The 26,757-nt window shown below is 42.8% G+C and overlaps 1 protein-coding gene across 22 annotated transcripts in view; it reads left to right on the top strand.

Moving 5' to 3' along the window:
- THRB (thyroid hormone receptor beta) overlaps positions 1-18,643 on the top strand; it is a 167,771-nt gene extending 149,128 nt beyond the window's left edge. For 21 of the 22 annotated variants that reach the window (XM_068674377.1, XM_068674385.1, XM_068674376.1 and 18 more), the window contains 5 exons: positions 1,284-1,431; positions 3,565-3,770; positions 6,845-6,991; positions 11,246-11,504; positions 12,984-18,643. In XM_068674377.1, the coding sequence (XP_068530478.1) occupies positions 1,284-1,431; positions 3,565-3,770; positions 6,845-6,991; positions 11,246-11,504; positions 12,984-13,225 (1,002 nt within the window). In that variant the 3' untranslated portion in view covers positions 13,226-18,643. The remainder of the gene's footprint in view (positions 1-1,283; positions 1,432-3,564; positions 3,771-6,844; positions 6,992-11,245; positions 11,505-12,983) is intronic. The other variant, XM_068674394.1, reaches the window with a different exon arrangement.
- The last annotated feature ends 8,114 nt before the right edge of the window (positions 18,644-26,757 follow it).

Genomic DNA, 26,757 nt, shown 5'->3' with positions numbered 1-26,757 from the left:
GGGATAGATATTACACACAGCTGTAAGATTTTACCTGGTGTTACCTAACATGATTAAAAACAGATGTTTTGCCTAGTGAAGTGAAGAGACTATTCATTAGATAAAATCCCTGCTCACTTGGATGTTGCCACTGTTTTCAGTGAAACCAAAGCCATTTAGAGTGGCTCCAGTCAAACAGGACCAGGGTCTCAGCATGTTCTGTATGTCAGGGTGGTCCCAGTTTGCATTGCTGAATGTAGACTGTTTCAAACAATGCTGACAATTGAAATTAATGTAGAATTTAAATTTCTGCCTTTGCAACTTATCTTGTCCGTATTACCATGGTCTTGAGAACTTTAGCTCTTGCTGAAGCCATTGAGAAAACTCTTGTTGAAATTAGTATCGGGATTAGGTCTATAATGTTCAGAGAGAAATTGTATCTGATTTCTCTACCTAAGGCCAGAGTCTGTGGTATGTACGAATCAGTGACCCTAGTGGAGGTACATTAGTTTGTGTGAGCTGAGATCTGACCTCGTATCTGTACTACAATTGACTTTATAGATAGGTAGATACAATATATATGGAGAGGGGTAGAGCTCTTTATTGGTGATGCTTGTTTTGAATACAGAGATTTGTGGTAAATACGAATTAATTCCTTTTCTCACAAATGCAGATAGTTTGAGAATTATGGATCCATTATTTAGAACCAAACTCAAAGACTGGGAGAATTGGGCTTGACTGCAAAATTCTTAGTCTTGCCCTGATTTGGTTGGTTGATTGGTTATTTGGCTTTGATGGAAAGATGGAAGCAAAGCTGTTGATTCTTAACCCTTTAGTAGCATTACTTACACACCAGCCTTCTTACTATTTGCAGAAGCTGTCCTGTAATTAAAAGTATGTATATGTCACCTAATGTCCTTTGAATTGATTGTATAATTTAGAAGGTGGCTCAAAATAAACTTCCATGTTCAAATACAAAAAAAGAAAAAAAAAAAAAAAGAGTACACAGAAACACAGGACTGGAAGAAGACATGTAATGGTTATTTGTTCATCAGGACAGTTGTCCTTATGTCTTTATTTATCTCAGATGCCTATATGTTTTAATTTTTAGGCTGGAAGTACCCCACGAAACTCAGAAAATGAATACCATAAACTATAAATCTGTTGTGTTCTCCTTTTTGAGAGTTTAATGGAGTGTTTTATCCTGCATCCTTAGGTGCATTTCTACCAAACCAAAGTGACTCTCAATTTGAAAAAATTACACAGTACTAATGCTTTCCAATGTATTTATTTATTGCACTTAGGGATTTTTTAGAAGAACCATTCAGAAAAACCTCCATCCAACCTATTCCTGTAAATATGAAGGAAAATGTGTGATAGACAAAGTAACAAGAAATCAGTGCCAGGAATGTCGCTTCAAAAAATGTATCTTTGTTGGCATGGCAACAGATTGTAAGTATATTTTTCTCTTTTTCTTCTTTTTCTCTTTTTTTTTTTTTATGTATTTATTTGCTTAAAGTATGTTGATTGCTGAAGATCGTTAAAGTAAAGTAGAACTGCCAGCATTTTTTGTTTTTAATAATTTGTTCTAGGGAAATATGCTCAGTGCATCAAACCACTTTTAAAGGCTATGGTTTTTTGTTTACGCTTTACCAGACTGCACCTTCTCCTGGCCTTACCAGGTGGAGTAGCAGTAGGAATGTTAACTCTTAGGAGGAGAGGAGGGAGAAATGCATCTGGATGGACACTTTGCTTGAAAAAAACATCTTGTTTAGAAAATTCTGGAGGATGTGAAATTGAATGTCATTGTATGAGTCATCCTGCAGTTGTTTGTTTTATTTTTAGCTCTGAAGAAGTTATCTGCAAAGAATTCGACTCTCATTCTAAAGAACTAGAACATATGGCTGTAAGATTAACCCTTAGGGGTCTTCTTTTCCTGACATTGCACAGGGATTTACACCAATAACTTCAATTAGTGCAAATGGGAGGAACTCACGTAAATCCCCCTGTGCATTAATGTTAATGGTTGTTGCCAGCATAATCCTCTGGAAAAAAAAAAAAAAGAAAGAAGGAAAACAGACCCAGTAAACAACATCAGAATATTCCAACATAGTATTTTTCATTGGTAAAGTAATATATAACAATGTTTTCTGTATAGAAAGGAACAGAATAAATGTCACAATTTTAACCGGATGGAACTCTAGGAGAGGGAGCTGAATAACCGAGTAACTCTGGATCATCAGTTCAAATCCAGCCCAGTCTGACACATCAGACAATGACAAGCATCAACCATTTAGCAGTTGTACAGAAAAAGTTTGTCTGAGTTTGTTTCTGACTAGAAAGTGTCAATACCATAAAGCCATCTCTGTGGAGAACACATACAGATGTGTCAAAGGAGCTGTCATTGAGAGTGGCAGACAAGCTGGCTATCTCAAACTCAAGAAAGGTTTCTCCCACCTTAGAATTAAAATGTGTGAACAGCACTGTGTAAACAGGGCTTGTGTTACTCCTACTTGCATGCCACCAGTTGTGGATCGGAATGGTCCTCCTTCTTTTAAACAGGGCAGCCTTTTCAATGGCCTGTTCATTTTTGTATGGGAATTGGGAAGAAGCCTTCTGTGATGGTCAGAGATGTACAGCCCTGTGTCTTGTGCACCTGGCATAGCTGGGACTAGAGGGGATCTAGGGAGCCACAGAATGACTCCATTTGTAAGGCTTGTGGAAAGAACCAAAGGCAGGTTGTTTTTGATCATATCATGCAACAGGTAGTTGATCCTCCTATGAGTAAGACCACTCATCTCTGTACTCTCTTAAATCCATTACATTATACTGACTCACAAGAACACATTATGAACAATAGAGTATTGATTTTGCTAGTACTACTTTAAAGAAAATAAAAATGCATCTTTCCCAACGTGGATTACACAAAGTCAGTTACAGGAGTGTTTTGTCTCAGTCCTCAGAAAGCTTTTACATACCAGTTTATTGGTAGAATAAGCCACTAAAGACGATTGCAGTATACATACATGTAATATTATTAGAAGGATAAGTCATTCATTTTCCAGGCTTCTGCAAAAATGAAGTTTGGAGAGAGAAATAAGAGAACTATGTCATGTGTGGGTCATACTGAAGTACTTCTTTACTGATTAAGCACTCAGTTTGTTATCATCTGTAGATGATGCCAAGCTGAGAGGTATAGTTGGTAGGACAGAAGGGAAGGAAGCCATCCATTAAGACCTGGACAGGTTTGAGGAGTGGGCCCACATGAACTGCATGAGGTTCAACAAGGCCAAGTGCAAGGTCCTGCACCTGGGTCAGGGCAATCCCAGACATGAGGACAGACTGGGGGATGAATGAATTGAGAGCAGCTTTGCAGAGAAGGACTTGGGGGTAATGCTGGATGGAAAATTGGACATGAGCTGGATGGGGGTTTGGGCAACCTGGCCTGGTTGGCACAAACCATTCTGTGGTTCTATGATCAGTTAAGGTGTTTGTAACCAGTAAGTATATCAGGTACAGGAAAGACCAAAGTTCAGACAACTGTAAGAGCTCCCTGCCATTTTTGTATGCTTTTATCCCTGCTAGTGGTGTTGGATGACAGCAAGCGGTTGGCAAAGAGGAAGCTGATAGAAGAAAATCGAGAGAAGAGACGTCGGGAAGAGCTGCAGAAAACAATTGGGCACAAACCAGAGCCAACAGATGAGGAGTGGGAGCTGATCAAAATTGTCACTGAAGCACACGTGGCCACCAATGCACAAGGAAGCCACTGGAAGCAAAAAAGGAAATTTCTGGTAGGGACTTCAGCCTTTTACGTTGCTCTTGGAGTCAGGTTCCTTTGTTTCTTCTAAAGTTCCTTCCCAGCGTTGCAGCCACTGGTGTATCTGTATTGGCTTAAATGAAAAATTGTTTATTTTTGTAGTCACTGCTTACTTATTCTTAGCTGAGGTTCAATCTTTGATCAGACCACGTACTTCAAAAGATAAATAGCTTATTACTCAGTTCAGGCTTACCCAGCTGGATATTTCTAATGTGCTATGATAAGAAAAAGTAGAAAAATTGTTTCAGTCCTGATTAACAGCGGTATCAGTCTATAATGTACAACATATCTTATTTATGTATTACATCTAGGAACAGTTGTCTTTATTAGGGACTAGCATGCAACATATTTAAAGCGTTGAAGAAAAAATGGCAAGTTTTAAATAGAAACTGATATTTTTAATTAATAAATTGTACTTCTGGTTTCCTTGTTCCAAAGTGAACACATTAATTAAAGTAAATTTGATGAAGAAAAATAAATTTCAATGAAAGTAGGATGATACCTACACTATCATATTGGGTTTGCAAACTACAAGAGGACTGAAGTTTTCAGCCTATACCTAAGGAACAGAAAATAAATGGTGATGCTCAGTCTTAGAAAAGAATTTATTTTTCTAAATCAATTTTTAAAGAAAATCCATACAGAATACAGAATGCTTAGACAGCACAAAAGAAAGATTATAGACTGCATGTCAGGAATACACAGGTGTCTTTAACAGCCTGGGTATACCATATCAGATAGAGTATGTTCATTTTTTGCAAGCCTAGGCTCCTGCTGTCTAATCCACAATGGGAATCTTTACCCATTGTTAAACTGCAAGAAGAAACTTGATAGCCAAAGCAGCTGATTCCTGTAATGTTTTGTTAACTCCAGTGGCAGTGCCCAGATTTCTGTATGAAAGGGCACACGTTCATAGTAGTGTGCTGTCAGGAAAACACAGCCAGTGGTCACTGGCAAGAAGCAACAGAGAAATTTCCAGTTTTCCTGCATAGCAAGGTTTGCTACATGGTTTTTATCAGGCCAAGAAGCTGAAACTATAACATCAGCTGCAGTGGTGCATGGTTATTTGGACAGGAGTACTGCTCTGTTGGTATCACCTGCTCTAGGATAAAACTGGGGAGACTGAGGTTGGGGTACAGGGATGAGGCAGGGCGTGAAGTGATGTAAGGACAGAGCTGTTGGGAGAGGGGCGAGGTGGAGCAGAGGCAGGGGTGGCAGCTGAAATGGACAGTGCAGAAACCAGCGGTGACCTCCACAGCTGGCTCTAGGCCAGACCAAACTGCTCTTGGTGCAGCCCTCGCTCCAGGCCCTCCGTGTATTTTTTCACTCATGCTGAAGCCCTAGAGTTTCAAGGTGAGTGTAGAGAGCAGCTCACTGACACCTTACAGTGAGCACAGAAGGGAAAGTCCAGGGTGGCCTGACAACTCCAGGCAGAGGGCTTTGAAAGCTCCCTGCCAGAAGCTGTTGGAGAGCAGGAGGAGCTGACTGCACACTCCAGGAGCTATGGGTCAGCCCTTTGGCAGATGAGGCTGGTCCTTCAACAGCAGGAGCTCCCAGGAGGTCTGGACCTCTTTCCTGTTGAGGTGAGTTAGGTGGCAAGGGCTCTCCAGCAGCATGCCCTTCTGGAGTGTGTTTGTTTTAGCTAGCCACTTGAATTCTTCTGGCTTTCCCAAGGCAATGCTGTATTCTCTTTTCTTCTCACTAACAATGTTATTCGTGGCTTCAGCTTTGGGTCTTCTTGCTTGGAAGTGAAGAATATTGTTTATCATGAGCACGCAGACAATGTGGTTTAGATTCTCAAGATGCAGGGAAGGGGAGAGCCTAAAACTGGGATTATTTGAGCTTTTTAGCAGGAGAAGCCCATAGATAATTGAGCCCAGTCCTCTTCATTGTTCTTTTACAATTGGTTCTTGTTTTATTAGTGCACTGCTGAGTTTTTTCTTGAAAGAAGTTAGATTTGGATTCAGACTGATGACAGAGATGGGAAAGGATCTTTTATGATGTGTTGCTTTAAAAAAAAAAAACTATCGTGCACAAGTTTTTGTTACAGGCAGCAGTTTCAGCACCATGAACTCCATCAGTCTTAAAGGCGTTGTTCTCTGGGTCTTGTCCCATTTTGAACTCTCTAACATGAACAAAATGGGACCTCTGCATCGTGTTTGGCAGGTCTTTTACAACTGCAAAGCTGCACTTAGCAAACAGAGGAACAGCTTTGTCTGTTTTAAAAATACACAGTAACATTGACAAACTGTCGTAGAATCGGAAGAATGTGTTGAAATGCAGTCAGAATGAAAAACATTCAGCATGGATTCTGGTCAAACCTATTTTATTATGTGTTCCTATTGAAATCTTCATAATAGATTTTTTTTTTTGCTTGCTTGGAGAAGTCTTGGTCTGAAGTCATGCAGAAGGTGATTTTCAACTAGAATTTTACCCAGATGAGTTCAAATTCTAGTTAGCTTATCCAGACTAGCTTTACATTAGCCTGTTCTTAGTCATCAGTTGTTTTAGCCTGATTTTGGAAACAGGCCTTGACAATAGCCTGGAGCTCTGTGATATTGGGCAATCTGTTCTGGGAATGATTTCAGAACTTAGAGTAGGTGAAATAGCCCAGTACTGCAAAGCTCTGAGCATCTTCTAGGGTGTAACAAGTCACCTCTGTTCCCTTTGCTTTGAGAGCAACTTGTGAGAAACTAATCACTTAAGAAACAAGATCATGTCTATATTATAAAACAAAAAATGCATAAACTGCACCCACAAAATGTTCAGATAGAAGTACAGGGAAGAAACTGCATGTGCACAAAAATGCAGCTGCCCACACAGCATGGGGAGTGGCTTGCCAGTCCCCCATTTCCATGTGCAGTCTTCTCTTTCACAAATGCTTTACAAATTCACACTTTGTGGCATAATGGTCATAACTTAAAAAGTGGATTTAAAAAATAGTATTATTTTTTATTTTAACTTTGTTGCCAAGCAGGACTTTTTAGAGTATCAAATGCTTGCTCGAAGATAGATTGTTCCTTTAAATATCTTTCTTGATATCCTTAGCCAGAAGACATTGGTCAAGCACCAATAGTTAATGCCCCAGAAGGTGGGAAAGTGGATTTAGAAGCCTTCAGCCAGTTTACAAAAATTATCACACCAGCGATTACAAGAGTGGTGGATTTTGCCAAAAAGTTGCCTATGTTTTGTGAGGTAAGAAAAATCCTTGCATCCCTCATTTACATAGCTGTGGTTATACTGTATTCAGAATACTGGCACTGAACTGTAACAGGTAGGACTTTACTTAAAAATCATAACACTTATAATTTAAAAAAAAATCAAAATAGATGGGATTAGAATCATCTGGATTTTTATGAATTTTCTTTCTCCTGTGATTACTGAAATCCTGATTTTGTTCATCTGGAAGTTGTCATGGTTCATTAGGGACCTGAATGTCTTTAGAGGTAGCCTTGTACAAAGCAAATGAGCCAAAGGAAGCTGTCCAGAGGTATATTTGATACGTTTAATCAGATATTTTCACACACACTTCCCTCTGTGCTTTCCAGTTCCTTGGCAGGTTTAGTATTGTGGAGTTGGATCTACACAGTAACAAGTTCTTCAAATGCAGGAACGCACCCCTATCCAGGAATGGCGCTTGCCTCATTGTATTCCCTAGGCATGTTTTTCCTAGACGAGGAGAGTGTGCATATGAGAATCAGTTAAAGTAATGGGGTGTCATTCCAGGTAGATAGTCACATGTAAAATATACTCTAAATAGACTCAAATAGACTTGGCTGCACATTAGGAATACAGAGGCCCTAGGCTGATCTCATTTACACTGAGGTATCATTTTTAATGAAGGACCAGATGTAATGGCTGATGATATTTTTTCCTAGATTAAAAAATGTTATCGTAACTGCAGCCTGAGTGTAACTAAAAGAATATTTCAGTTGTAATAGGTGTAATAATTTTAAGTGTTGCTAATCCCTTAGGATCCACAACCGTGAAAGTTTTAACATGGAAATATTCCCAGTCCAGCCACGGAAGGATGCCTGCCTGCTCTCCCACACTGCAGAAAAACCCTCGACTCTGCTGGAGAGTGACCATGCTGAAGGAGTTCATTGGGCTCCCTAACATGGGAACAGCTTTTCCCTCTAATAAGTGAACAGTCAGGAAAGAAACATCAGTTAAGGCAGCCATAGCATTTTACTCTTCCGTGGATGGCAGCTTTTCTTTTAAGGTCAGTCAAGGAGAGCTATTTATGTCAGCTAATGGTCTTTACCTCCTCTGGCACCTACAGAGTAAGAAGAGCTAAATATCAATGGTTGGCATAGTGTAAATAGCTCTCCCTGGCTAATCTTAGCATTAGCTCCATCAGCCAACAGAGCATGAAATAGTGGCCCAGCATTAAGATTTGAAAAAACGAGGAACATATCCGTAGATCAGCAGGCCCCTGCAGCATTCAGTGTCTGAGGGGAACTGTCTCCTCTGATTTAGTGTTTGTTGGTTAGAAGTCGCACTGACGTAACAAGGTAGTCTTTTTAATTTAGGAAGCTTTGGCAGTCACACACAGACTGCAGTGCCCATCTGACATCTCCTACCCCTCCTGGCTACCGTGGGCCCACTTGTGTCAGAGCTGAGCAGGAAGCATGGCTGAAGGAGTCAAGGAGTAGCTGGGCATGAACTCTGTAGGTTACACAGTTCGGCTAGGACAGGCTTTGCTTACAGCTGAGCCGCTCTGTAAACCTGACACCCATACACCCATATACAGCGAGGTTTGACAGCGAAGTGAGGGGCAACTCATGGTGAACACAAGGGGATAGGACAGCTGTCCTGAGCTGTCAAATAGTTGCTGCTATAGCATAAAGAAAATGACAAATGTTTGCTCCTTTTTGAAGGGGCACTGTCTTGTTGACTTTATTTCATACATTCATGTTTTTTAATCCGTATCTTTTTCTTAGGAGGAATGCAGTATGGGCTATGGACTGGTTTATGAGAAAAAAAAAATCTCCTTTCTCTCATAGGACATACACAGCATTCAAGCATTATCTCTATTCTTAATTTCCACACGGGCATGGGCTGAGAGTGCTGTATATCTCTATGAAGGAGACTGACTAAGCAGAACTTAATCAGTTTGATGTGAGTTCAGGTGTCATGGGCATCAGTGATTCCACGTTGATTAAGTCTGCGTACACAACCCTTCTAGGTAGCTCAGCTCAGCTCCACACACTGCATTACGTGTGAGTGATGGCTGCCAGGGTGTCCTGCTGGAGTGAACACCTCAGGATCCTGCCTTTTGCATTTCCTCCCTACAGTGAGAAAAGGAAAGGACAACGTGTGTCAGACATTGGTCACTTTTGTTTACCCCACTCCTGGAGGTGCTCTGGTTGCAGTGCTCAGTGATGGGTAGTATTAAAACTAGCATAGTTGGGAGCACAACTGAAGTTCAGGCCTCCTGTCTTTGGTAAATGCTGCTATTGGTAATAACACCTGAGGCAGAGTGTCAGCCAAACAGGTGTCTAGTGTAGCCTTCAGAATTAGGAAAGAAATGATGGATGGGCAAAGTCAGATCACCTCTACAACAAATAATTTTTAAGAAGGTTCATGTAGGAAGAGAAGTTCTCTTTGGTTTAATGGCTCACTACTAAAACAGCTGAAGTGTCAAGTAATATCTTCCCTACTAGTGTCTGTCTGGTTTTCTTCCCCCATTCTTCGTTCTCCTCCTTAGGTTTTTTTTCTTCATTTCTCTTTGATTCATCTCCCTTCCTTTCTCTCATGTCTGTTTTTCTCTGCAGTTACCTTTTCTTATATCTCTCATGGTTGCTCACTTTTTTCTTTTTTTTTTTTTTTTTTTTTTTTCATTTCTTACTCTTTTCTTTTCCCTACTTTGGTCTCAGCAGCCAAGCAGCGGTGGTGTCGTTGGGTAACAAGACTGCCCCTGTGTCTGTGCAGCCTTCCACACACTACCGCTGAGCTGAGTGTGATCCTCAGACAAAGTGATTGCCCTGAACAGGATGAGTCATTTTTCTTATATATCAAGCACTTTACACCTGAAGTTGCCATTGCTGGAAAAATAGCTGCATGATTCAACGACTTTTCTGACTGTGGCTGGCTTTGTGCTTTAAACTCTTCTCTAACAAGCAGCTGCTTTCCTCTTGTGTTAGATAACTGTCTGGCATCCACTCTCCATGGTTTTACACCAAATAAATGCAATTGCTTTGTGAGTGCACAGTTGCCGCATAAACTTACAGTGTTTTGTGGTTTGTTTTGTTGAGTGTTTTTTTTTTTTTTTTCATCTTGAATTGAAATTCAGGTAAATATAACTTGATATGAATCAGAAACAAAAGAATGTTTGCCTTCTTTCAATCCAAGTAGATACAAGTCACTTTTTCACGTGTGACTCTTTGCTGTTCATTTAGTGGCAATCTCAAAATAGCCTTGTTTTTGTTTTATTTTGTTTTGTTTTTTTACTATTTTTGCTATTATTGGACTACCTATGTAAACATGAAGACATGCTTCACAGAACGCATTCTCCTAATGTGTCAACAACCTGGTAATACTTTATAAAAACAGAACCTACCTCTGCCAGTTTGGACACCTTACCATTTTTTAAGATATGGAAGAGACAAGTCTTGCCACACGCCCTGAAGATCACAGCTTATGCACCAACATAAAAGCTGGACCCATGCCATAGATTTTTTTGGCTGTCCAGCAATAATATGGGGAGTCTAGGGAGGTCAGCCTTACTAGGATAAATATAGCTTGATAACTTGTGTTGTTTGAAATGGACAGAGAATTCACAGCATGTGCCCCACTGACTGAGATACCTCTTTTAGATTTAAAAATATATATATTTCATTCTGTTTATTTACAAAGCAGCCCAGTCTTCTGGACCCTCCCAAACATCTTCCACTCTGGTCAGGTGAGAAATCAGCATGGCTGGCAGTGAGTTTGACTGGGCCTTTACCAGCCCCAATTATAGGTTATTCTGTTAGGCCAAGTTATCAGCTGGGGGAGCTCAGGAGTGGCAGAGAGGAACCTCTCAGAATAAACCTTCTTAAGGTTTTTTGGACTTAATTTTATAATGTTCTTACAAACTAAGAGGTCTCATGGAAAGGAGCACTTCTGAAAGTTGTGTCACTTTACCTGAGTATCTGCACCGATCTGGTTTGCTGTGAGTATCTTGCCAAGGTCCGCTTCCCTATCACTGTGTTATCACTAGATTTCCTAAGAGTACGTGAGGGTGTTAACCTGCCAGGAGTTTCTGAAAGCAGGAATGAGAGTCTTGGAGTTTTACGAGGTGTTCTCGAACTAGCTGGTCAGCAGCACATTTGTAGGGAGACTGCTGTGTGCACGGTAGTGCCCTGGGATGTTAAATGTGGATTCATGGTCAAGAATTTGCTGTAGTTGTAAATCAGTTTGGTTTGAAAAACACGTATTTTTCTTTACCATTTATGATTTCTGCAGCTGCCATGTGAAGACCAGATCATCCTTCTGAAAGGCTGCTGTATGGAGATAATGTCCCTCCGAGCAGCAGTTCGCTATGACCCCGAGAGTGAGACTTTAACGCTAAATGGGGAGATGGCGGTGACGAGGGGCCAGCTGAAAAATGGGGGTCTTGGCGTAGTGTCTGATGCCATTTTTGACCTGGGCATGTCTCTTTCTTCATTTAACCTGGATGACACCGAGGTTGCCCTTCTTCAGGCTGTTCTGCTCATGTCGTCAGGTGAGAACAGAAATATATTGGGGCCCCAATCATTCTGAAACTCTTTAGTCTTCATCGCAAGTCTCTCTTTAAAGAAATGGGGCATGTTAGATCTTGTAGTGCTGATTGGAGTAACGTAGGTAAAATTCTTTCTCAAAATCTTGATGCATTTTAAAATCAGTTTTGTGAGCACTAGGAAAAAAAGGTATTCAGAGAGACAGGCATAGAAGTGGCTTTGGTGACACATCTAGCTTGGTTTAGTGACTTAACGGGGAAGCAGGAATGATCATCAGAAAGATCTGGTTCTGAGCCAGTTTGCCTTGACTAGAAAACTGCTAATTTAGCAACACTTGTCCTTACAGTAAGTTCTCTGTCCCCCTAAGTGCTGTCATGCACTAGGTGAGAAGTACAGTTAATATGCATTTCCAACAGTCTCACACGCTTAGTTTGACCTTTGTTTTTTCCTACTTAACAGCACCCCCGCTTGCTAACTGGCATTTGAGAGCTGTGTTGATTCCCTGCACTGGGACTGTTTTAGCTGGTCTCTTGGTGACGTGATACACAAGCAGCATAGACCATTTCGTATGATTTCCAAAGAGTTTCTTTCCTTCTCAGATCAAATATGTTTTCAAATATGCTTCCCCTGACTGTGCCAGCCCAAAGAGGAAATTCCATTCTTGGGCAGTGGCAGATTTGGCAAGGCTTTGTTTTAAGACCACTTTGAAGACTGGACACTGAGTAATAGTACACAGACAGCGATTAACGAGAATTAACTTTGTCTTCAAAACAGAAGGGTTTCCACATTCATCACAACACAGCACTTGACATTCCCAATCAAAACATTTTGATTTCTTTCTAGTTCCCTACACAGTGATACACAAACGGAGGTTCAGAAGGCAGTTCAGAAGACCTGCTTGCCTAGAACTGTCTCCTGAAGGTTGGTGACCTGTGAAAGGAACTTTTCCAGCACTCACATGGGAGCCGATTCAAACATTCTGCCAAACTTTTGGCATTTATTGTTCTGCGGTGCTCCATAACAGTTTCCTTTGCAGCTCACTTGCGGATCAAAGATTGATCAAAGCCTTTCAGGCTGTAGTGAAACAGATGGGAAAGAACTGTAATTCAGATATCTGACAAGGAAATATTTTGGTTATTAGTTGTTTTACAGTAAGATATATATAGAAGCCTTGTCTGAGATCAAGGATATGCTGCTCCAGTCTCTGCAAGGAAACGCTTCCCAAACAGCTATTTACAAGAAGATGGGCTAAATAGACAAGGGATGAAGAAGGGAAGGATTATCTCCTTGTTCTATCAAGGATAGTACTGGGGCACATGTAAATGAGATGCCCAGGGTCAAAGAAGTTGTTGTGTCAGAGCAGATGTCCTTGGCCTCCATCTTTTCTTTTCTTATGAGAGAATCTTCCTATTTTGCCTAATTTGTGATCAAGAATTCCTTAAAGTAAACGAGTTTTAATGATAATTGTTTCTTTGTATCTGCAGATCGCCCAGGCCTTGTTTGTGTCGAGAGGATAGAAAAGTGTCAAGAGGGTTTCCTCCTGGCATTTGAACACTACATTAATTACAGAAAACACCATGTTGCACACTTTTGGCCAAAACTGCTGATGAAAGTGACAGATCTGCGAATGATTGGAGCCTGCCATGCCAGCCGCTTCCTGCACATGAAGGTGGAGTGCCCCACAGAACTCTTCCCTCCGTTGTTCCTGGAGGTGTTTGAGGATTAGAGAGACTGGAACAGTCCTCCGCACCCCTGTCGCACTACTGGCTGTCATTTCATTCCATTGCCCAGCTCTTCTCACCCTTGTTTGTTCTTCTTTTGTTCTCTTCTGATTCTTGAGGCGGGGTTGGGTTTTTGTTTGTTTTTGTTCGTTTTTTTGGGGTTGCTGGGGGCAGTTGCATACACATGGATGAAAACGTCCCTTTAATGCAGGTACTTGTGACTATTGCAATTTGTTCTTCGGTCCTTTGATGTGAATGCTTTGACAGCTTAACAGTGAAAATACAAACAGACCAGTCTCATTCACCAGCACTTGCGTGGTCACCAGCTCACATGCATCATTGCTCGGAAGTTATGGGAGATTAATTGAAGTGGCAGAAAATAAATTGGCCTCCAAGTTAAAACAGCTATTGTTAATTTGATCCTGGCAATTCTGTCTAGTATTACCTCACTTTGCAGGGCACAAGTGACGATTTAATGCAATGAAATGTCTAGTCTTCATGGTTGTTTCTATTGTGACAATTACCATTATGATCTAGGATCTTCATCACCATTATGATCCCATCATTATCTGAGGATTGTTCCAATGGATGCAGTAAAACCGTGCCCCATAAATCAAGTATCTAGAAAATGCAGAGTGGTAAAAGGGACTGATTTATTTTTTTCCACGTGTATAAGAAAGTAAGATCCTTCAGTTCTTACTATGTTCGAACTCCAGATAACTTCACTGGGAGGTCTGTTTGAGTAAGGAGGGAAATTTGGTCCTCTGAGATGCTTCTTCCTGAGAGTGGGGTGATTTGCTTGTGCTGAGGTGTGTGGATAATTCAGCGCTCAGAAGGAGTAGGCTGTTTGTCAGGATAGCAGGATTTCCTCGGAATTATTCAGGGATGTGAGTGATCACAGAATGATGACAAGGAGAATGAAACATATGGGATGACCATCAGATGGAACAAAAACCAGTTGTGTTATTAATGACACTCGAAGCTGTACAGCTTTATCCCAGTAATACAAATAGCATTGCTTGGCAGTAACCTTTTGTTTTATATATATATATAAAGTTTATATGCACGTATATATATATAATTTTATATATATATAATTACAAATCTTCAGCAGATGTCTTAAACATTTTTCCATATTTTTGTTCTTTCTCTCTCTCTCTTCTTCCTTCACCCTCTCTTGTGTGTGTGTGTGTATGTTTATGTTTGTTGATCAGCTAGGTTCTCCCTCCTCGGTGTGCGTATGTGTTTTGTTTGGCTAGTTTCTCATTTGATTCCTTCAAATAATTTATTTCCACTAACTGCACTAGCAGGAACTGAACTGAGCAAAGACAGGATGTCCTGCTGCCAAAATCTGCAAGCCAGTATTCACAATACTGGAATGTTTGGAGGCCTGTAATGGGGCATTATAGGTAGAGGTTCCTTTCTGTCATCCATCTCTTTTCAGGGGCTTTGTCCCTGGATTTTATAAACTTGATATTAAAACATTCTCTGAATTTGTATGATACATCAAAAGCATTCTTCTGTTCTTCCTGGGAACTCAGAGACTTAGTTCACCTATTTCGCACTTCCTCATATCCCACATTCTTTTGTGTTGTGCATTCATTTGTACCAGTTTCTGTCTCTGCTATTTATTGATATATTTGCCTGACGAGTCAATGGGCATTGTTAGGGTGGTTGTGTTGGCTTTCAAAGCTCATGGCCCATATCTAAACCAATACGTTACACATTTATCCCCTCATGAGACCATGTTACTCAGGAAAATTTAATCTTACAGGTGGAACACAGAATATATGTGCCAGAGGTTAAATTATTTTCACCTCTGTTTCCCTTTATCACTGATAAAGTGTTTGGAGTGCTATTGGCTCTTCTTTCAGGGTTGTGGAATCTTGTTCTCTCTGTTCTTTGATATCATATGCACCTGTAGTGAGTTGTGAGCATTGATGTTATTCCTTACAGGTTGTGCACGTAATTTCGTGAGAATATAAAACACAATGGCGTGCTCAGGGCTTTTTGCAGGTAGCAAGTAGGCAGGCCATTGGAAATTAGTCTTTAAATGCTTGCTGGAGTTGAAGAACCTCTGTCATGGGCTGTTTGCTCCATCTCAAAATGTGTGCTAACACCATTCTCTACCCAAATTCCTGGTAGAGTGCTATGTCTTGGGGACAAGGAGCTGGAAACTCTCCTGCTTTTTGGAACAAGAGACCAGACAACTTGATGACCTTGCTTGTATTTGGTTCTGCAATCTCAGATGGGCAGCATTTGCAGTCAGTGAAGAGTATTAGATACCTGATTTGGGGTTGGCTTGATAGGGCACTGATAGTATATTGGAAGAGCACAAAAACAGCCAATCCATTACTGGCATCTATACCCCAAATGGCTCTCAAAAACAGAAGTGTGTCTTTTGGAGTTCTGTACTGCCAGAGCATGGAGTTCCTTCTGAAGCCTGTCTGAGTATCTCACCTAACAGCTAAATGTGAGCATGAGTTGGTGTACAAGTTTTTGACTGTGCTGCAGATGAGACCACAGAGAAAAAATGTCATTTTCTCCTGGTCATTCATGGTGACCTCACTACTAGCCTTTTTTTCCTTGAGCTTCAGTTCCTAGAGTCACATTGCTACTTGAGAGATTCAGTCTCTCATTAAGATCAACAATTCTCATCCTTTGGGTTATAAAGAAAATCAGTAGCCTAAATTGGAAGTCACTACCCAAAAGTGACTTCTTGTCACTTTTGTAACTACTGAGGCCACCACTACTGGCCTTTGAACACTTGGGAGTGTCAGGACTGCATTAATCAAAAAATAAAAAAAGGTCACATATTAGAAGAAATGTGAGAGTTACTGGATTGACATGGGGAAACAGCGAGAGATGAAGGAACTTGCAACACCCTGGACAGAGCTGCAGTTTGAGGCAGTGCTGAGAATTAATGCTTTGCACACAGGCTGCTGTAAAAATAATTGCTCATACAGGAACTTATCTCCAAAGGTGACCAAAGCAAGTTACAAAGTTTTAAAACACAGCCTGTATAAATGGATGTCTGAATTCAGGCATGTAAGCTGCATTTAGGCATCCAAGCTAATGGCCTGACTTCCCAAGATGCAGATGCAGCTTGGGGTTGTGCTTAATCAGGGTTCAGAAAACCAGACCTCCTTTCTTAGGTGATTGCAGATGGGCCGAAGTGCCTAATATTAGGCGACCAACTTTGAATAGTTCAGCAGTGCTTTAAGCAGTAAGGACATATGTCAGCATACTTTTCTAGCTTTTTAGATTACATTGGAATCTGGCTCTGATTAACAGGGGGATTAGTAATATTCCTCAATTGAAAACTAAGACCTAGCTCTTAGTCTGACAGATTTGATGTCCTGACATCTAATGGCCTCTGATCTCCTACCAGTCTTATTTGTGTGTCTTCAGTGACTTCCTTAGTCTGACTCCTGATCTACATGATCACGAGAGTAAAAATAAAACCCATGAGGATGCTCTTGCAGACTCGTACTAGTGGATTTGACCTCAGTCCTGCAATGACTTACCTGCTTCTATATAGCAGTGGTCTCAGGCCACTGTAGAATTGAGCCACTGGATTTACCACCTGTGCGGCAGACATCAGTACTGCAGCTACAGTCAGCAGCGTTTGTAGGACCTGGCTTTTTGAGGGAAACAACAAACGGGCACTTTACAGTGCAGTCCAGCGTCTTGTTTCTGACGGTGCCACACAACCCTCATTTTTGCTTTGTGGTCTCTGTGGGGTTGTTGCGTAGAAGATTCTTCCTCTCGAACCTGATTGCCATCCTTCATGGTTTTGCCCTGGGTAACACGTGCATTTAGATGCCCATTTCATGTGTAATCTCAGTTAAGTTATGATATTTATAATGACACATATAGTGCGTGATAATGATTTTTGTTTACATTCTGCCAAAATGTAGGTGTTAGAGTTAGACCTCTGAGGCCCAAAACCATCCTTGAGCAAAGTGCTTGCTTCTTCAGAGGCAGGCGTCAGAAAGAAAAAAAAAAAATTGTCCAGAAAGACCATTTGTGTCCGAAATCTGCCAAGACAGGGCTGTTGATCACAAGCAGAGCATGTCATCGCTAGTGATGTATTTTTATGCTATGGAACTCTAACCTGTATATGTCATATTGACTTTTTGCTGCATGAATCATAAATTATAAAAATCAGTCTTACAGTTTTGAGATGTAGCCAGCATTCCTAAGGCTAAACCTTTTTCATTGACAGAATCGAAATCCACAACCAAGGAATATATTCCTCTCACTGTGAGAGCAATTGAAAGTGTTCAACATTTACCTTTTCACAAAGGAAGAGGCAACAGGACCTCTTAATGTGTCTTGTTATTGTGATCATCTGGAAATGATTGCCAGACGTTTCCTTTTGATATAGCAATGAAGTGATCCATATTTAAATTTTATAGAGAGAAACTTTATTCTAGTGTGATAGAGATTTATTTTCCACTTAAAGATTCAAAACAGTGTGAGCACATTTTTTTACTATGGTATATTTTTGCTTTAAAATCAAAAACAACAAAAAAAAAAGGTTTGGCCTTATCACAAAGTTTTAGTGTGTCGTATAGATGTTAGCAAATGCAAAGAGTATGCATTATTTGTGTGTATCCACATTGACTGATGTCGCCTTCGAAAAGCAATATTGTGCAGGTAATAAGTTGTTTGTGACTGTCCATTGCACAGTTTACCTTCTTTAAAAGCTAACCTTGTTTATGCACAAGACAATCAAATGTAAATCTACATCAGCACCCAGGTGTAGATTAAATTTATGTAAATTACTGAGCACAATGTAAAACATTAAAAGACACTTTATTTAATTACACATTTAATGTTGGTAAAGATAGTATCAGGGCATGAACTAGCTGACATACTGTAATTTCTTTTTCTCTTTTCCTACTTCCTTAGCACTCTTCAGTTTTAGTTTGCTCATAAATACATCAAATTAGTCATTCATCTTTTTTTTTTTTTTTTTTTTTTTTTGAAGAGAAGGGTGGTTTGGGTTGTTTATTTGTTTTTATAAAGTTAGTTGGGAGGATTTCTTACTTTGTCTACGAGGTTTGTGGGTTTTGCTTATTTGGTTTATTTTTTTATATCAGTTTCGTGCCCTGAGGGTAAGGCAAACATTACACAGTACAGTAAAAAACAAAATACCTTGGATGATGTATTTTTTTGCAAACAGTGTTAAGAGTTATGCTAGATTGGTAATATTTTTTCAGCCTAAAATATATTAAAAAAAAAATCTGTGATCACAAATGTTTTAAACTATCTAAAGAGAAAATTTGTATATTTGGGGGAAGAAAATAATTTTTACATAGCTTTTGTATGCAGATATTAAAATGTAATTATGAATATAGTGGGCATAGATAACTGTGTAAGCTTGAATTCTAAAAAAGAAAAAGCTTATAACCGAACGGTGGTCCTGGTCTCTCTTTCTCTTTGTCCCAGGCTGTTAGTCAGTTGTCACACACTTCCAAGCTGCTGGCATGGGAGGCGTAGGGCACAGAGCAAAGTGTGGTGTTGTCACTAACCCGTTCATGTTTCTCTCCTTCTGCATCCCTTTCATCACCTATCCCCTATCTTATCTCCTCCCTTGGGCACCCAGCCGGTGACTTTCACTTCCCTGCTCTTTACATCAGCCAAACGTAACTCCCTGTGGAAAACTGACTCTTGATTTATGTCTCACCAATTACAGATGCTAAGGGAACACCCTTTCTGTCCATGTTCCCAATCTAGACAGGGCTTCTGTGACATGAGTGGTAGGCTCCCTGACTCCTCACGCCTTTCGTACCTCAGTCAGCCGCTACCTGTAGAGAAGACTTCCTCGTTCAGATGTCCTATCTTCCCTCATACTCCTTTACAGTGTTGATTTCTCCTCCCCTTCTTGCCTGCCTTGGCAAGAGGAGCAAGACCTAGGCCCAGGCCCAGGTGGTTTCCTGGCCTGTCCCAAACGCAATTGCTTCACCGTGACTTTGTGGACTGGCTGCCTGTTCATGCTCATGGTGTCCTTCCAAGCATGGTGCCAAGCTCCCTGTCCTTCCCCTATGCCAGGCTTCGTGTCCCCAAGGCCTTCTTCCCATGTTGCCCATGGGAGTGGGACCTGGCTACAAAGGCAGAGGCTCCATCCGAAGAGCATGGGGGAAGGCAACGCATCCATGCTGCTCTCCCTTAAATTACATCCCTCAAAGCATTTCGCTTCAGGCAGCTGAGCGTGGAAGTGGTGCCAAAGCCCCAGGCTGGGCTGTGCTGGAATTGGCCCCTGTGGCAGCTGTGGGGCCAGCTCTGGCGCAAGGGACTGGTTTGCTGTGTGACAGCTTGAGGTGAAGAGATAACTGTGCTCCCACAGACCTCAGTGTGCTGGCTGTGATCTCCTCAGCCTTCGCTGTTCATACTGCTGGGGAAGGCTATGCTTCACCAAAAGTGGTGTGAGGTCTGTGGAGAGGAGCAGAAGCCCATCAGCTGTGTGTATTTGCTTTGGTATACATACATCACTGCAGAGGAGGCAACAGAAAATGGTCACTTCTCACACCCGAGCACTGGGCGCTGCCAGAATGAGCGTGGCCGGAGGAGGCTGATGTGAGCAGCTCTGTGCATCCTGAGCCTCTTGCTCGATGCACAGCTGCACCTTGTTCTTCCTCATGGCAGCAATGGGTGAGGGTGTTCTTCCCCTAAAAACTGAGCCACATCTCAAGGATTTTCCTAGTGTGGCCATACAAGTCTAACATTAAACACCTGTGTATTACACTTGTAATACTCGCACTGTGGTATTCCTAATAACATTAATGATTTTGAAATAAAAATGTTCATAGTAAGAGACAGCGCCTTTGAAATAAGTAAAGGATAAGTACAAAAGTCCCTCTACTGTATTTATCCTATTGCACCACTTCTTTACTGTTTACCAGGTCAAGACTCCTTTCCATACTGGATCACAGAGCATCTTTGTCTCCTCTCTCATATCTATTCCTGGGGGAAGCAGTAGCCCTGCAGGTACTGATTCAGGCTGCCTCAGTAGGCACAAAGAAAGATGTGCCAGAAAACAGATTATCAATTTCCTGTGTCAAGGAGCAGATTTCAGGAATTCAAAAAACAAACAAAAAAAAAAACGAAAGAAGGAGCCTCTTTGAATCATCTATGAGAGCTTTGAGACGTCTGAGGTCAAGCAATGCTGAAAGACTCATGGGATGCCTGACTCAGAGGTCCCACAGGGAGACAAGGGGCTCGTGGATAACCCTGATCTTGGGCTTCTTTGGAAAATCACAGACCTGTAAAGGTGATACAAGTTCAGCACCTGCTGTATAGAACCAGGATGGCCTTTTACAGGGAAATTGAGACAGCATATAGTGTGTTTTGTTTGGAAAATGCAGTTTAAAAAACAGAAAGGGACTTAAGCAAAAGCCACAAATGAGTCATTTCCCAAATGCCAGTGGAATTTGAATTTGCAAGAGGCAGTGTGAGTGGATGTGGCAGAACACATAGCTTAGAGCAGTGTCATTCTGTGCAGAAATTTCTATTTGCAAGAAGAAAAGATCAGTTTTGCAAAATCCACAGAAAAGCAGTGTATAAAGGGAAAAAAGGTATGTATGATCCATGTAGCTGCAAGTTCTTTGATATCTCCCTGCTCAGAGGTAGCAGCAAAAAGGGGCAGAAGTTGTCTTTGCTGGAATAACTATGCAGGCAAAAAGCTTCACTGACTGATGCAGTGTTAACATGGAAATGAGAAATTGTGCATACCTAAATGTGTGTCTAAAGTTGCAGAAGGAGTTGTCTAAGGCTGAAAATACATTCCAAATGAAATCTGAGAGACAAACTCTCCACTCTAAGGCGCAGAAGAACAGGAAAATAAAATGAAAAAAGGAGCCCAAGATCTGGATAAACTACACCAATACAGCAATATCTGAGGCTGTGACAAGTCCTGGCAAGAAGATAAAGATCTGAAAAAAATGGAGACTGATGAAAGAAAGGAAGAGGAAACGACACTAATAGGAGAACACAAAGATCAGACAAAATGCGTGCCCAGGGGTGAACAATTCAACACGCACAGGGAACTCACGTGGTCTGAGCAACCCATTTGCTCAGGATGGAAACACATGTGCTGGCTGTAGGCTATCACTCTGTCTCTGCAGAATTTGGGAAACACAAAGCGCAAGGCAAGCTAGGCTTGTCCCTCGGATCAGTAAGGTGCAAGAGAGCAGCTGTGAGAAGCACAGGTGACGGGCTCTGCACTCTGTCAGTGATCGTCTGCAAGCATGTGTTGCATCAGGGGACCTGTGGTGAGCAGTGGAGCCAAAACTGCTGGGAAGGGAGGGAGAGAGGCTGAAGGGGCCAACCTCCTCTCCTGGGTTGTGCCACTTCATTACAGGTGAGCATCCTCCAGGCCAGGACCCTCACTTGTGCAGGGTGAAGAGTGCCAAGTTCCCGGGTAGACTCCTTAGAGCAAAAGGTGGGGAAAGATCGCTGGGTGTCAGCGGGCAGATCTTGTGCACTCTGAAGTCCGAGCTGTAGGTGAAGGCACCAGGTGAGACCGAGGCTTTGATCATGGTGAAGTTGTTCCTTGTTCCTGTGGTATGCAGGAGAGATCACCGATCCTGCCACTTGCACTAACTGCAGAAGAAAGTCTTCTGTGGCTGTGATGCAGAAACGTGTTCCATCGCTGGAAAGCAGCACGTTTTGGCCAAGCCCTAAAATGTTTGTGTTGCCAGGGGTTCCCTTTACTTCTAGCCTGGCTGGTAATGGGAATAACCACCCCTTCAGAGACCTTGAGGAGGCTGACAGACACCCTCTGCCAGTGTCTCCCCCTTCCTTCCTCACCCCTTGCCAACAGTCCTCTGACCCGTTCCTGCTGACCACAAACCACAACCTGCTGCTTTCTCCACACTTTCCTTTGAGATCCATTTGCAGGAGAGATGGCTCCAGGTGGAGGTCCTGGCTGGCCTAGTGCTGGCCTGGGCCAGCCGGCCTACCCCTTGGGTGAGCCCTGCCCTGTGCGCAGCCATGAGGCTGGCTCTCAGACCAAGTCTCCTGGGTGCTAACCTCAACCTGAGCAGGACTGTGCAGGACCTGAACCTCAACACCCCCTTCAGACAAGAAAGACCATGACAGAAAAGGCAGCCTGCAGAGCAGAGGGGGATTTGTCTCATCTGTCACTCCCTGGTGGGCAAGAAGAGAAGCAACATGACTTCAGCTGGCATTTGAGTTGTACATATCGGGGTTAAACAGCCCTGTCCCAGTCACACACAGCAAGAGGGACCTCTGCTAACCACGAGGGAATGAACTGCCCTGGCTGAGCTCCAGGAGCCTGGTTTCAGGCACCGCAGTGGCTGATGGTGTGCTGCAGGCTCCTGCTGTGACTGCCAAGTGTCATTTTCTTGTCTCCATTGTGCCCAAGCTGTCTCCTAAATGTAAAAGTTGGCAGTGGAAGTGCCAATCACTGCTCTGTAGTGGCATTTGAGGCAAGTGGGAAGACGCCCGTGGTCTCCAGAAGGTGTTTGTGAGCAATCTCGCCATGGTCAGATCCAGAGGCATGGGGAGGCTGGTGCCATCACTTCACTGCAAAGTGTTAAATCCTTCACCACACTCAGAATGACTTTGGTAGCCCCAGCTGAAGCCTGGTGTGTTGTTTTTTTCCACACGTCTGGGCATTTCCTCCATGTTCACCACATCTCCCTCACCAAACACCTTCTGGCCAGGAGGCTATGCATCGCTAACACACTGCTGAGATCTCCAAGGCTCCAAAAGCACCATCACTCTCCTGCTGGTGCCCACACAGACACAGCCTGACCCCAGGGCACAGCTGGTACCTGGCTCAGCAGCTGGGGCCTGGTGAAAGCTTTGGTTACTCCCAGAGTCAGCACAGGCACTGCCTGTAGCAGGGGAGGACCAGCAGCATGTAAGTGGCCAGGCTGGGCCTGCCTCGAGCACGGTTTGGCTGTGCTGTGCTGATGCCTAAGGAAGGGGCCATTTGCTCCACATATTCCTTGAGGAACTGGGGATGTGAGGCACACAGCAGAGGCTGAGCCCCTTGGAGGGGATTGCTGGATGCCAGTGAAGCTGCCACAATGCCCAGAAGCTTTTACCTTCTCCTGGCAGATGGAGGGTGGCTCTGAACTAGCACGGCCCCAGCAGTGCAGTGCTGACTCAGGCTAACCAAGGCTCTGGCTTGTTCGTGGCTTTGCTGTGGGTCTAAGAAAAGCCAGGGCATGCCCTGCTGCGGGAAGGAAATGCCAACCACAAGCTGCTTGGCCAAACAGAGAGCAGAGGGACACAGCGGGCAGCTAATGAGTGTTGTGCTGCTCCTTGCCAAGAAGCTGTGCTGGCTCCTCACTCCCAACCAGGCATGAGGGCTGAAATCCCAGGCTACGGAAGGAGGAGCTCAACAGAGGTGGCCCAGCTGTCCCTGCTGGAGGCACAGAAAGAGGGAACGGGGATGGCCACCAGCTCCAAGGGGGTATCTAAGGACGACAGAAAATATATGTACACCCTCTTGCTAGATATCTGAGGCAGCGACAACCATAAACATCTGCCTGCAGGAAATGGGTGGTGACGACAGAGACACATCTGCTGCCTTGGAATCCTGTGCCTAAAATTGAGGTGCAAAGCATTTTTTTTGTCAGCAGTCTGCAGTACTAAAATGGGTGTCAGGTTGTTATAAAAAAGCCTGCATCCACTTGTCTGTGCTCCTCAGAAGTACCGTGTCACCAGAGTTTGCAAGGTGGCAGTATTGTTTCCAAGACCCCCAGAGGGAATGTCGGAGTCTAAAGGAAGAAACCGTTCTGGCAGAGGCTGAGGTCTCTGAGCTGCCTGCAGACTCTGTGCACAACAGCTTTGCATTGAGCACAGGGCTTAAAACTCAAATGGGACTGATCCATCACCGCAAAAGCCTATGCTGCAGGTTAGTTGAGGATTCTTCTATTGACTTCTGAATATAAGTTCTGGGGCTGGCTGCTCTTTTCAGGTGCCAAAGACCTCTCTGGGTCCTGGGCTGACCTGCAATGAAAGCAAGCAAATCCTGGGCTGGGAATGTCCATGTGAAGTCACCACAAGAAGACACCCCATGCCCTGGGCAACAGCTGGCAATCCAGGGGCCTTTAGAGGTGCCCTTCAGCAGGGCACAGGAGTTTGGCTGCTGAGCTGGGCTTGGAGCAGAAAGGGCACACAGAGACCACTGGGGCTACTGGTGTGGGATTCCTCTCAATCACATTTGTATTTAAAGTTTAAAAAAGGAAATTAAGTCATCATCCAACATTAATTATACCTTGTCACATTTCTAGCTTTGCTGATCTGATTTGCCTCTAGCCTTGGCTTCAGACAGTTGAATGCACCTACACACTCCATTTTTCCCACACATGTTTTTTCCTGAACTGGGGCTGATGACAGTCAGTGTTTCAACTCCAAAACAAAGCTAACAATCTCTCTCTCTCTCTTTTTTTTTTTTTTTTTTTTTTTTTTTTTCCTTAATGGTGGGAAAGAAGGCAGTCATGAGGATCTCAAGAAACACCAAGACAGGACTGGTTTTTAGGACAGGGCAAGCAGCTGGACAAATCAGCCAAGTTTCAGAGTCACTTTCACAAGCTGCAAGGCTGCACTTTTACCCCTCCCCAGTAATATTTTCATTTTTATCAATTAAGTAATGATTTTTTTTAATTATTATTATTTTTTCTTTCTCTGGACTTCAGAAGAGACTCAGAAGATGTTTGACTTCCACTGGGGAGCCCCTCTCCTCTGCTGGATGTTGTGGTGTGCCTACTGCAGATGAAGCCTTCTCCTGCTTGGTGTACATTTTAAGCACAGAGGTTGCTCAGTTACAGGGAACGCTTGTCTGCACCAACCACTTGGCCATCACCCTGACATCTTTTACATATGCACACCCTGGCTCCTGGGCATTTTCTTTTTTAGCAAGCAGCAGTAACTCCTTCCCATGGATCAAAGTCAGGTGCCAAGATATGTAAGAGCATAGGTTCTTCTGGGTGTATGCTAGAGCTTTCTACAGGATGTCTTCACTCTAAAAGTACTACACTGAGAAAAAAAAAAAAAAAATCATATATTCTTGGTGAGAGAGAGCATGGTGAAATTTTTCCTATTGCGAAAGTTAACAACCAGTTAGGAAAACCTTGCTCTTCTCTGCTGTCGCAGGCTGTGGGATGGCTCAGGACTGCATTATTCTTGGACCAGTTTTGAAGTAGTCTAGCACTGAATGCAAGAGCATATTCTGCACTTTAATTTGTGTGGGCCTAATTTTAGAAGTTGATGTCATGTTATTGTATTGAGCAATCTGCTTGTCGCTTTCCCTCTGAGCTTCCTTCATGTCCCTGAAATGGGTACTGAGTGGTTTCTACTGAATTTTCCCATTTTTTCCCCTGTCATTTCAGGCCCACTGGAGGTAGGGTGCCAGGAGTAATTTTTGTATAATGCAAAGTAACTGATGACTAATAACAAGAACCAAGACTTGAAACTGTTTTCATAATTCCCCTTCTCGAAAGGAGAAGTTGAAAAAAAATATGTCCATTTCCCTCCTCTGTGTATGTATATGTGCAAAATGCCTCATACAATATCTTTTTGCTTCTGCATTGGAGAATCTGCATTTTTATTTTTTTAAGTGCAATTATGATAACTATCTGATGAAAACTACAGCCTTCAACAAGTAAACACAGAGGTAAGTGATGGCTGAAGGTTCTTGCGGTTTGAAGACATGACCTAGACATGACAAGAGATGACCTACCTGCTGCTGATGGGGTTGTCTCTGTCCTAAAAGCTGTTCAGAAATCAGGTGGCTGTGGAAAAATATCTTACTTGCCTGTAAGAGTCAGCCATCCCCCCAACTTATTTCATCTTTCTGAGTGAAACATCATCTCTTTTTCCTGAAGTGGTCTTAAAAGTATTGACATATTAGTCAATGCACAAAGTCTGGCCTTTTTTGCTGGTTGTGCAAGGACAGGCAAAGGTTCAATAGCCTGGCCCCGCACAGCCTATGCCCAGGAGTTGGGCTCACCCACGGCAGGAGGGATTTGCAAAGCTGGGCCAGCTGAATGGGGTGTGTGTGCCTGTGTGAGTCCAGGTCTGCGCCGTGCAGGCAGCACGTACAGGCTTGTGTTTCACCTTGCTGCTCTGCTCTGGCCTCTGGGCCAGAGCCCAAAAGAAGCAAAAGTGTGGATGCCACTGAGTGCTGGTGCTGTGAGAACAACCCATGACAGCAGGTATGGTCAGACCATGCTGGATGTAAAGCAGGACAGAGGGTCTGCAGCTCAGATGTTTGAAACGCCAGGACTCTTCCCACGTGGAAAGGAAAATGCATTGTGCTGTGGTTATTGGTTTTGCACCTCGGTAGTTTAAGTGGTAGCTTTTGTGACATACAGATAAATAGATACAGAGGATCATTTATTACCCATCATTTCTCTATTGAGAAGTGCAGCCTGTTCTTGGGTCCTGGTGCTCCTGCGTTCCTGTCAGAGCTTCCACAAGGTCCACAGTGATTTTAGTCTGATCCTGCCTAATTTTTTTTGACCATTCAAGATTTCCTGCAACACACAGCTGA

The sequence above is a fragment of the Anas acuta genome, chromosome 2 (genome assembly GCF_963932015.1).
Source record: "Anas acuta chromosome 2, bAnaAcu1.1, whole genome shotgun sequence".
Lineage (NCBI taxonomy): Eukaryota > Metazoa > Chordata > Aves > Anseriformes > Anatidae > Anas > Anas acuta.
Note: the sequence above shows the minus strand (reverse complement) of the source record. Positions and strands in the feature narration are given on the sequence as shown.